Genomic DNA, 10,000 nt, shown 5'->3' with positions numbered 1-10,000 from the left:
ATTGTCCCTCATTTATTTTACCGTTGTTGTTGATCACTATTACGGATATATACACGGAACCATGGCGTATATATATATATATATTTTATGTACACAGGTATGAATATATATATATATATATATATATATATATATATGTATATATACAACGTTAACCCTTTCGATGACCCTTCTCTGTATTTAGATACGAACGCGTGACGATTGCTAAGATAGATAAGAACTAAACCGACGTAGTTGAAGATAATCCCGTTCGATACTTTTTAATCGATTATTTTCTATTAAGTATATGTATAGTAAGTATACGTCACGTGAGAATCAGGACCGATAACGATAGTCTAACGTTAACGATATCATAAAAACAATAACACGGATGGAGAACACGTGTCACGTCCTTTGTCGTGATTTTTCGTCTCCTAAGAATGGAGAAACGTGACGTGACTTTAACAAAAGTAGGCTGAGAACCAAGTCTCTCTCTCTCTCTCTCTCTCTCTTTCTCTCTTTTTATCTCTCTTCAATATATTTTTTTTTCGAGCACATACACGCATACATAAACTTATATAATCCCTACGTGGTCATTTCCTCGAAAAAAAGAAAAAAAGAAATATGAGTTTTTATAATTTCAAGACCAATGACAAAATATTTGTGCCATTAGAAAAAGAAAAAGAAAAAAAGATAGACGAATATTTGTACGATGAAAAATATATTCATCAATATTTTTATCGCAAATATACACACATACGTACACACACACACACGCATACTCGTGAGCACGAGCAAGTAATCGTCTACTCCAAGTTTTCATCTTTTTCGAGACTCCTGACAAAATATTCGGCGCCATCGGAAAAATACAGACTAAAAATTTCTATATATATATATATATATTATACTCTTCAATACTTTTCTCGCAAACGTAAAAACGTACTTCCGCACAATATACTCTCCCAGACGTAAGAAAACAAAGTTTTGATCTTTCCAAGATCGGCAACAAAAGATTGGCGCCGTAAAAGAAAAGAAAAGGAAAAAGAAAAAAATCAAAGAAAAAGAAAGAAAGAAAATTAGAGGGAAGACAAATATTTTGTTTCGTGATAAGTAAATATTTACGTTTAAACTTTTGTTAAGAAAATCATAAAGAAAAGTTTCGATCTATATTTCTAAGTTCGTGTATCATCGTTTTAAAATCGAAAGTTACTAAATAAATCGACGTTGAAATTCTTCTGATATATATCCCTTCATACATATATATATATATATATATATATATATATATATATATATATATATATATATATATAATATATTGTCTACTCGCGAACACGTCGATCTAATAACAGCGGATGTCCGTGAGCACTATAGTCGGCACGTTCTCCATATCAATGAACGTTGCACTTCGTTCAGGTTGCATTGGTATGATCGAGGACGATATATATATATATATATATATAAAACCATACCTAAGAGAAGAACACCTGCGTAGAGAACTTTCGCACACTTATTCTCGCTCGAATGGAACGTGGTTGCGAACGTGTATCGCGATTTATCGAGGGGAACGCGCCTCGAAAGAATTTATTTCTGTGTTTGTGAAGTATATACATGTATATTTACGTGTATACGTCTGTTTATGTGTATGTAATATACGTACATACATACGTAATTTAATAAGAAAGAAAAAGCGAGAGAGAGAGAGAGAGAGAGGAAAAATAAAGAGAAAAAAAATTGACCGAAGAAAAAATAAAATTAAATAAAATTAAATTAAATAAATAAAATGTGCAAAATAATTTTTATCGTAAACCGTGTCTCTCTATTTCCGTTCGATAATTCTTATCGTAAACGTGTCTCTCTATTTCCGTTCGATTTGTTTTCCATCTTTATTTCTTCCTTCCTTTCTTTCTTTCTTTCTTTCTTTCTTACTCGTAGAATCTTTATGAGCATACACGTACGTAATGGACGAATGGCCAGCTGCCGGCGAAGATGTAACGCATTCGGTCCTGGGTGGTCCAGAACAGATATACAACGTTCAAGAAGGCTTATATGCGCCTTGCGGTGCTTGCTCTACGTATTCATAAGGTTATCCATGCTGCGCGGAAAATAATGTGCCAGTCTATTCATTACAAATATATATATATATATATATATAAATAAATATGTGTGTACGTAAATCATATGTAGGTATACCTCATCTCGTACATCTCAAATGCCCTCAATGAAATAATACTTTCGTTCGCATAACTATCGATCAAATTATAATAAATATATTATTTATTATAATTCGCGCGTTATCCTTTATTTAAAATTAGATATAATTCAATTTAAAAATAATACCAATAATATAATAATAGTAATAAATAAATAAATAAATAAATAAATAAATAAATAAATAAATAATAATAATAATAATAATATCCCAATAAATCGGGAGAGAAAAAGAAATAAAGAAATAAACTAATAGTAATAATGATTAACATAATACCTCGATATATAATAGAGAGAGAGAGAGAGAGAGAGAGAGAGAGAGAGAGAGAGAAAGAAAGAAAGAGAGAAAAAAAGAATAACAAAAATAATAATAATAATATTGATTCATTTACATTAACTCTATTAATTGGACATATGTATTATAATATCTACATAAAATTATAAGATTCAATGTAATTTCATTCACGTAAGACTCGTCTTTAACTTTCTCAAACTAGTCGTTCTTATTATAGATCATTTTTTCTATTTCTTTATTCTTTATTGGGCGTGACGATAGATGGGGGAAAAAAAAACAAAATAAAAAAAACAAAATAAAAAAAAAAAAGAAGAAGAAGAAAAAGAAAAGGATTTTTGACTTTATTTGATCTCCCATTAGACACCAAAGGAGATTTTTCTTTCCATCGATCGTACCCGTTATTCGGTTTACACCAACGCGAGTTACCAAGAGGATGAGTGCTTTCCACGAGAGATGTTCTTTCTTCTAACGGTCGGTGTGACTTCAAAGGAGAGAAAGAAGAGAGTGCGTAGTGACGTATATACACACATATACACATACATACATACATATATATATATATATATATATATATATATATATATATATATATATACATATACGTGCATGCATATATACTTATAAACGTTTCGTAAATACTCTAAGGGAGTAAACATTGCGAGATATGAACGTTGCTCGATAACTTGACCATCTTCTTTCTTCTTTTTTTTTTTTTTTGACTTCTTCTTCTTCTACTACTACTACTATTTATTCCCTTTTTTTTTCCCTTTTCTTCCCCCCCCCCTTTTTCGCCCCTTTCTATTTTTATTATTTCTTCTTCTTTCGACGTTTCTTTTCTTTTTCTTTTTTTTTCTTTTTTTTTTTTCTTTTTCTTTTTCTTTTTTCAATTTCCCTTCATTTCACTTCGCTCGCACGCTCGCTCGACAACTCAACCGTTCCATTTCTTTCCTTTCGTTTTCCTTTAATTCATCTTCATTATATTCCTATTTCATTATCGTCGTTTTCGACTGTACGAAATTAAATTCGAGGGACGTGAAAGAGTGGAGAGAAAAAAAAAAAAAAAAAAAAAAAAAAAAGAAAAAAGAGAAGAAAAGAAAAAAAGAAAATTCAAGAAAAAAAAAAAGGAAAGGAAAAAGTAAGAAGAAGAGGGGTGGAGAGGGGAGGCGCAGGGGGGGGCGGGGAAGAAATCTCGTTCTCGAAATATTTCATGTCGATTATTCCACGTTCTTGAACAAAATCGCGCGGAATGGAAAAAAAAGAAAAAAAGAAAAAGACAAATTTGAGTTGGATCAAACAAGAGAGAGAGAGATATAGAGAGAGAGAGAGAGAAAGAGAGAGAGACTAAAAGGAAAATAAATTCGATCAGAGAGCCAGAGAGCCAGGCTGACCCATACATACATACATACATATATATATATATATACACATATATGCATGCATACATATATACACACAACAGGTCAGGTTCAAAGCTGTCGAGGTCGAACACACAGTGGCGAGAATGGCCGGCCTGAGTTGCCTGGGTTGCCTGGGTTGCCTGACAGGAACGATAATAGGATCCGTCAGAGTAATGACGGCACGATGGCGATGAGTCACGCGACAGGAAGTCCTTTTCCCGTGAACCACCACGGCCGGACACCTTCCGTTCTTCTAACTAGTACAAGGTGAAATCCAATCCCTATCGAGTTGAACCGGTGAAAGAATTCTTTCTCAATTCGTTTTCGTCTCGATCTCTCGAACGATCTTTACGTCCTTTGAATTAGCTTTGAATTAATTGACTTGTAATAATAAAAATCGAAGAAAAAAAAAAAAAGAAAAATATACACATATATATATGTGTGTGTGTGTGTGTGTGTGTGTGTGTGTGTAAAGATATTTCATTTTCGCGTAAATAACGACGACAAATTATTATTACAAACGTTCTATTTAATTAAGACGAATAAATTACCATTTATATTCTCTCCCGTGAAATTGGAGTAAGAAGAGAGAGAGAGAGAGAGAGAGAGGGGGAAAGGGGAAGAAAAAAAGAAAAGAAAAAAAATTTTCAACATTCGTACGGAGCTATGTGTGTGAATGCAATTACGTAAAAATTACGTCATTCGGCAAAAAATAAATCGGATTATTCGCTATACGTAATCGAATATACATACGCCTGGCACTTCCCATTCGTATTAAAAGAGAGAGAGAGAGAGAGAGAGAGAGAGAGAGAGAGAGAGAGAGAGAGAAAGAGAGAAAAACATGAATAGATACATAGTTTCGTGATATATCAAAAACATCGATCGTCCTTAGGCTACATTCCGTACAATGCGGGTATACGGTATGCAGGTGAATACATACATACATACATACATACATAATTATTAGGTATATACTAATTCACAGATACATAGTCTGCGCCATAAAAAAAGGAAAAGAAAAAAAGGGAACACATGTATTATACGGGTGGGTGGTAGCGATCTCTCTCCGAGTATACACACACACACACACAAACACACACGTACAACTCTATCGACCTTGAACCTTCAACGAGCTTAGTATACCTACCATTCCTACGGCAATGCAGTAGGCTTTTCTGCGTATGCGTGAACCCGTACTGACTGCATAATTAATCCGCAATTCGAGAACCCCGCAGTTCTACCAACAAATCCCAAAGAAAAATCTAAGATCTCCCTGAGATCTCGTGTATGTTTCCGATCTATAGGAAAATATAGTCGAGTTAGTAACTAGTTTAATTCGTAATCCTCGTGGGTGTGTTACGTACAACTTGTAACGGTAAAAAGAAAAAAAAATAAAAAAAAAAAAGAGAAAAAAAGAAAAAAAAAAGAAAAATAGATATAGAAATAGAAATAGAGTTCGATAGAAGGAGATAGAAATTTAAGGAAATTGTTTCCTATCCCGATAGGCGTCTCTAATAAATAAGAAGTAAATAGAACAGAAAAGGCAATCTCGTACCTTTGGCACGTATCCAATAGTTCGTTTCATCCTTTCTCCCTTCCTTTCCCTTACTTTATTTTATTCTCTCTCTCTCTCTCTCTCTCTTTCATTCTCTCTTTCTTCTTATTCCTTCTCTTCTCGTTATATCACGGGATAATCACGTAGATAGTACGCCTTTCTCTCATTGATCCTTTCATTTTCGATTCCCCCTTTAGCACGTGGACACGTCTCCAACAAAGTTTGTTAGCTCCTAATTTCACCGGTGGCTTCTCTTCCCTAATTCTGAAACTTCTCTATGTCTCTCTCTCTCTCTCTCTTTCTCTCTCTCTCTCTCTTTCTCTTTCTCTTTCTATCTCTCGACAAGATGAAGAGAAAGAGAAAGAAAGAGACAGAGAGAAAGAGAGAGAGAGAGACGTAGAAAGAGATAGACAGAGGAGACGTAAATCAATTAGATGGTAGACGAGCGATGATACAATAAAGACTGACAACGTGACGTTGTCTCGCATTTCTCCCTTCTTCCTCTATGTGCATGTTTATGTGTGTGTGTGTGTGTGTGTGTATATCTTTCTCCTTTCATCTCTACGAAAGATAAGAAAGGTGGATGATCTTTTCTAACCTCTCAATTCAATCGAATTATTTGTCCCTTTTCTTGTCAAATAAATTCGAGCTGGTGAAATTTTATCACCCAAAATAAATATATATATATATATATATATATATGTAATTTTTTTAATTTTACTATATAATTATTATCGTGTTATAATATTATTGTATATAATTAAATCGTGATAAAAAAATTTTACAATGGCGATTTTTTTCTTTTATCGTTAATATATATCTATATATATGCATATATACATATATATATATATATATATATATATATATATATATATAATTTGAAAAAAAAAAAAAAACATTGTGCGTATAATTATAATCGTGTTGTAATATGATTGCACGTATAATTACAATTAAGTTGGTAATAAAAATCTTATCGTATTTATACACTATATCCGCGTACTTATGTATATACATACATATATAGTTATATAAAATGAGATACATAGATAATTAATTTTATCTTCGGAAGATACTACTATGTACGTATTTAGTATGCGTGAAACTTACGCGAACGTTAGTAACGGTACAATGAGCTCGGCCTCTCTCGTTATCCTTTACCACGATTGAATAATTTAAAGATAAGAATAATTATACGTGAAAATTTAATGGAGCATATTAATACAACTAGCTCGTCACGCTTCTCAATACTATAATACGAAAATTTCTTATACTGTCGTACTACGTAAATACATATATGGACATAAATATCAATTGTTAGCTATCTATCTTTTAATGTCCTTCGCATTTATTCGTACGTTCGACCTTGCCACAAAATCTTATCTGTATCGTAATATAAACATAATAATTTATCGTACATTATTTACTCATAGACATAGTACATAGATGTAAAATATTGTCGATAATATAATCGTGGAACGTTTTATTTAGTTTTTGATTAATTGAAAAGGTATGATGAAGAACAGATCGAGATAGATAAATCGATACTATGTAACTGTGTCTGTGTGTTTTTGTGCATATGTGTGCGTGTGTGTGTGTGGAAGTACACATACGTAAACCGTTAGACGAAATTGGAAACGGTAGTCAGTAGTCTGTCGTAGTTTGCTGAGAGAGTCGATTTGCTAATTTAACGGGAAATCGAAATTAGTTTCGGTGCCGGTTGTAACCCTGATCGAGAGAGAGAGAGAGAGAGAGAGAGAGAGAGAGAATTACTTTTTCTCTTTCTTTAATGATCTCAAGAACGAGTGTACATGTATGTATATATATATATATGTATGTACATGTAATATTGTTACCTTCCTACATACACACGTGTCTACATAAGCATATGTATATGTATATCGCAAAATTTCTCTTTAAGGTAAGAAGAAAATTTCGAAGATGATTAATTGACCTCGTCCCGTTCATCATTCTCATATATGTGTACTAATTTTATATCTTTTTCTTTTTCATATATTTATTTATTTATTTATCTTTCCTTCTTCTTTCTTTTTTTTTTGTACCATTAGCAGAAGAAGTACCAGCAATACAAGCAACGGCAATAACAGCGACAGTAATAGTAGTAGTGATGCCACCTCCGGATCGTCGGTGTCGTTAGCAGCGGGCCTTAAAAAATGGCCTCGATCCTTGGAGACGGAACGGGCCCTGGGGGCCCTGGTCCCTCGCGATGCCTTCTACTTCTACAGAGGTCTCTGGCAATACAGCTGACCAGAGGTCCGCCTCCTCAAGTCCTCAATGCCGGCCAACGAGAAAGTCCGAAGGAGCATCCAGCCGATGAGATGTGGATGTACGATAAAGGTTATAATTTGTTTCAGGTGAGTCCCTATACAACTCAGTATTATCGTCGGTGTAAAATCCCCCTATCCCCATCCTCTCGTCCTCCAGCTTCTTCAACTCCTCAACCTCTCTACTCGTCCCAACTCTCTTTCGGTCACTCACTCATTCACTCACTCACTCACTCACTCACTCACTCACTCACTCACTCACTCTCTTTCTTTCTTTTATTCCTTCTTTCTTTCTTTCTTTCTTTCTTTCTTTCTCGCTTTCGAACTCGTTTTTTTGACGAATGACTCTTTTTCCCTTACCCGCTCAAAGAAAATGTTCATTGCTACTCGATTTCACGAAGAATTCTGTGCAACCAAAAAAAAAAAAAAAAAAAAAAAAAAAGAAAAAGAAAAAAAAAAGAAACAGTAAAATACAGAAGAAGATGATGAGGAAGCAGCATAGCAAGTCTAATTGAGAACTATCGGAAAGATTTGCTTGATTACGAGCGAAATTATTTCTCATACAATTAATTTTTAATTAATACTTGCAAATTTTTATTTCGTTTTTAATATCAATAATTCGAAATATTTCTTTTTTTTTTTTTTTTTTTTTAATTAATAGTTGAAAACATTTGTTTTTCTTTTCTTTTCTTTTTCTTTTTGTTTTTTTTTTTTTTTTATCAATTTTTAATCAATAATTCAGAATTGCTTTTCATTTTAATCCATTTTAAATAATAGTTGAGAGTATTTTTCTTTTTTCTTTTTTTTTTTTTTTTTATCAATTTTTACTTAAATAGTCGAAAATATAAATTCGAAATGAATTCCCTTGTTTTTTGTATTAAATCGAATTCTCGATGTTTTTTGTACTTCTTATGTTTCAACGTTGGTGGTAAATGTGAAAAAACGTTCAACTTCCTCGCAAAAAGAAAAGCAAAGAAAAGAAAAGAAAAGAAAAGAAGAAAAAGGAAAAGGGAATAGTAGAAAAGAAAAAGGAAACTAAAATTCGTACGAAGAGAAAAGCTTTCAACTTAGAAAAAGGTTCTCTCACACTTTTCGACTCAAATACCTCTCCTATATACATCGAGGATAAGTACGTCCTCTTCGAGAGAAAAGTCAATCTCTTCCCTTCCCCTCCCCCTACTCCTCCCCCCCCCCTTCATCCTTCACTACTACTTCTCTACGAATAAGTAGGAGGGTGTCGATGAATCGTGTCCCTTGTACACAACAATGCCAAACCCCTTTTTCTTTTCACACATTTCCTGCTTACCTTCTTAGAACTCGAACGCTTTGTTTTTTCTTTTCTTTTTTTTTTTTTTTTCTTTTTTTATTTCATTCTTTTATTCTTTTTTTCTCGTTCTTTTATTTTTTTTTTTTTTTTTTTTTTTTTTTTTTTTTTTTTTTTTTTATTTTTTTTTGTAATTGCAACTTAAAAAATACAAAGAAGCTTCTACTCTCTCTTGCAAATATTTCTTCATTTATTGTTTCTTTTTCGTATTTTTGTACTTTTTTAACAACTCACACAAGTGAGATAAAAAAGGGAAGAAGAGAAAGACTTTCTTTTTTTTTTTTTTTTTTTTTTTTTTTTTTTCCTATACTAAGTATAAAATTATTCGTACGGTAATTAATCGTTTTGACGAAGAGACAACAGTAATACGTATTCTTTTGCATTAATTTAAACGACGAACGTAGGTCTTCTTAAAGTATCATGCCTAAATTCCTCGAATCAAAGATATTTCTATTCTCTTTCTTTTTTTTTTTTTTAAATCCTTTTAATAACAAACAAATGAACGATCGATACGATAAGTGAGATAAAAGGATGATATATAGATATATATTATTTTTTTTTTTTTTTTTTTTCCTTTCTTTTTTTTTCTTTTTTGCTTTTTTTCTTTTTCTTCTTTTCTTTCTTATAACAAGTAGAAAATTATTTCTTTTGCATTCTTCGCAAAATCGATCGAATATAATTATAATGAGAAGAGTAATGAGCACGTACCCATTTTACATTCATTTCAAGCGAAAAAATCTAATCCTACATATCATTAGATCATACATATAATAATCCAACTTCCCTATAATATATATATATATATATATATTTTTTTCCTTTTACTACTTATAAGCCCCAATATACCAGTTTATTTATTGCTACGGTTAATACTTATTAGATGTTTATAACTTGGTATCATTATCGTAAAATTCAATGATAATTCGTGCGTGATAAAAAAGCGAAACGTCAACT

The 10,000-nt window shown here is 32.2% G+C and overlaps 1 protein-coding gene across 4 annotated transcripts in view; it reads left to right on the top strand.

Annotated features, from left to right (window-relative positions):
- Positions 1 to 10,000, top strand: part of LOC124951752 (storkhead-box protein 2) — an 84,241-nt gene that overhangs the window by 32,038 nt on the left and 42,203 nt on the right. For 2 of the 4 annotated variants that reach the window (XM_047500582.1, XM_047500580.1), the window contains exon 2: positions 7,507 to 7,812. In XM_047500582.1, the coding sequence (XP_047356538.1) occupies positions 7,612 to 7,812 (201 nt within the window). In that variant the 5' untranslated portion in view covers positions 7,507 to 7,611. Of the gene's footprint in view, positions 1 to 7,506; positions 7,813 to 10,000 lie in introns of those variants that run through there. The other 2 variants (XM_047500581.1, XM_047500583.1) reach the window with 2 other exon arrangements.

The sequence above is a fragment of the Vespa velutina genome, chromosome 9 (genome assembly GCF_912470025.1).
Source record: "Vespa velutina chromosome 9, iVesVel2.1, whole genome shotgun sequence".
NCBI classification, from domain to species: Eukaryota; Metazoa; Arthropoda; class Insecta; order Hymenoptera; family Vespidae; genus Vespa; species Vespa velutina.
The sequence above is the reverse complement of the archived record's forward strand: the minus strand, read 5'-3'. Positions and strand labels throughout refer to the sequence as shown.